Source organism: Macrobrachium rosenbergii, chromosome 59 (genome assembly GCF_040412425.1).
Source record: "Macrobrachium rosenbergii isolate ZJJX-2024 chromosome 59, ASM4041242v1, whole genome shotgun sequence".
In the NCBI taxonomy this organism is placed as follows: Eukaryota; Metazoa; Arthropoda; class Malacostraca; order Decapoda; family Palaemonidae; genus Macrobrachium; species Macrobrachium rosenbergii.
Window position 1 is genome coordinate 23479614 of NC_089799.1, and position 2500 is coordinate 23482113.

Below are 2500 nucleotides of genomic sequence, written 5' to 3' on the forward strand. Positions count from 1 at the left end.
TCTTAAAAAAACTGTGTTATATAATGATAATGACCATTTAATGCTGAATAAAATTTAGTTAACTGATTTTTTTTTTGAGTTTTTTCTTTTTGTTTTCATTGCAGAAGTTGATTTTGGTTTGCATCAGCGGTGTCCTCTTGGCTGTGTGTCAGGCTGGAAATATAAGAGGTGGATCCGGTGGCGGACGTGGGGGATCTAGCGGTGGAGGATCCTCTGGAGGCTATGGGTCTCGTGGTGGCTCCTTCGGTGGTGGTAACATAGGCTTCTCTGGGGGTCAAGGAGGAGGATTTGGAGGGGGAGTCTCTGGAGGCTATGGCTCTGGTGGTGGCTCCTCTGGAGGTATCAGAGGAGGATCTGGAGGAGGATCCTCTGGAGGATATGTCTCTGGTGGTGGCTCCTCTAGAGGTATCGGAGGAGGATCTGGAGGAGGATCTTCTGGAGGATATGGTTCTGGTGGAGGTCATGGGGGCAGGTCTGGAGGAGGATTCTCCGGTGGACGTGGAGGTGGATCCTCTGGAGGAAAGGGTTCCTTCTCTAGGGGTGGAGGATATGGAAAATGAAATTGCTTGCATGCAAAAGCAGAGAACTACCTTAAAATTGGTTGAAAACTCACAGATATAATAAAATGATATTTAGCAATAAATATTAATTCTCAAATAGTGTATTTTTATTAATGAGGTTCCATAAAGCACAAAATTTATAACAATATTCACTGTATATATATATATATATATATATATATATATATATATATATATATATATATATATATATATATATATATATATATATATATATATATATATATATATATATATATATATATATATATATATATATATATATATATATATATATATATATATATATATATATATATATATATATATATATATATATATATATATATATATATATATAAATATAATATATATATATATATATATATATATATATATATATATATATATATATATATATATATATATATATATATATATATATATATATATATATATATATATATATATATATATATATATATATATATATATATATATACATATATATATATAAACCCATATATATAAATATATATATATATATATATCATTCCTATATTTTCTTATTCTTATGTATATACATACATATAAGATATAATAAATATATATATACTATATATATATATATATATATCTATATATATATATATATATATATATATATAAGGGTGTTCATATGACTCATTCAATATATAAACATATTATATATATATATATATATATATATATATATATATATATATATATATATAATATATATATATATATATATATATATATACAAATGCCTGTTTATATTTCAAAATATGGTTCTATATATATATAAATATATATATATATATATATATATATATATATATATATATATATATATATATATATATATATATATATATATATATATAATATATATATATATATATATATATATATATATATATATATATATATATATATATATATATATATATATATATATATATATATATATATATACATATATAAGTACGACAACAAGGGTGGATTTTCACGAAGTGTTGAATAAATCCGATGATTACTGAAAACGGATATTTTACATTGAAAAAGAAGCTTGTTCTTCAAAGACGCATCCCAACTTATTCGTCAAGAGAACTGTACATAACTCCATAGTTTGCATTTCTCTTTACATAAATGCCTCTATACTAATTAAAGAAAGAAAAGGTTTTTCTTTAAGTAATTTCTTAACTTTTGTAACTATAAATGTCGAAACTTTTATGGAACGTTCCCTTGCGGAGATAGAATTCCTCTGAAATCGGTTGGTACCCTCAAAACAAGCTCCAATCTTTTTGGTATTTGTAGAACTAATTTGTATGACAATGCATGACTTACCTGAAGCATGGTTAAAAGCAGATATTTTAGGACGGGTATAACTGCACTGTCTTTTACCCTATTCCAATCAGAACTTTAGGGTTAATTAATAGAAGAACTGTTATTGCTAGTTGCTCTGGATGATTATACCAAATAGTAAATCAATCATTCTGTATCAATATGATTGATGTTATTTTTCGAAATGTTCTAGTTATAATTTTCTTTTTATTTATACCACTTTTACTGTTTTGATAAGGATGTTAATTTTCCTTATATGGAGCAGTATTACTGTTGTGCTAAGGATATCAGTTATACCTCTCTGGAGCAGTAGAATCGAGAAAATGGGTGATGATTGCGAAAAACAAGCAATGAAAGGACATGCAAACCAACTTTCTGAAGCTTTAGCAATATGAAGAATGATAAAATTGGTCATCAGGAAAATGAGGAAACATCCAGTTCGTCGTAACTGTTTAGAAGTGGGTTGTACCTCTCATCACGTTGATGATGTTAAGACTATAAACTCGATTTTCACTTCAGAACTCTTTTTCCAGTTTCTCAGTGCCCTTAACTGTACATAGGCATCTATTAGT

General features: G+C 26.7%; 1 protein-coding gene across 1 annotated transcript in view; it reads left to right on the plus strand.

Annotated features, from left to right (window-relative positions):
* The window catches only part of LOC136837616 (uncharacterized), a 9759-nt gene extending 9173 nt beyond the window's left edge, over positions 1 to 586 (plus strand). The window contains exon 4 of the mRNA XM_067102493.1: positions 167 to 586. Within this exon, the coding sequence (XP_066958594.1) occupies positions 167 to 560 (394 nt within the window). The 3' untranslated portion in view covers positions 561 to 586. The remainder of the gene's footprint in view (positions 1 to 166) is intronic.
* Positions 587 to 2500: the final 1914 nt, after the last annotated feature.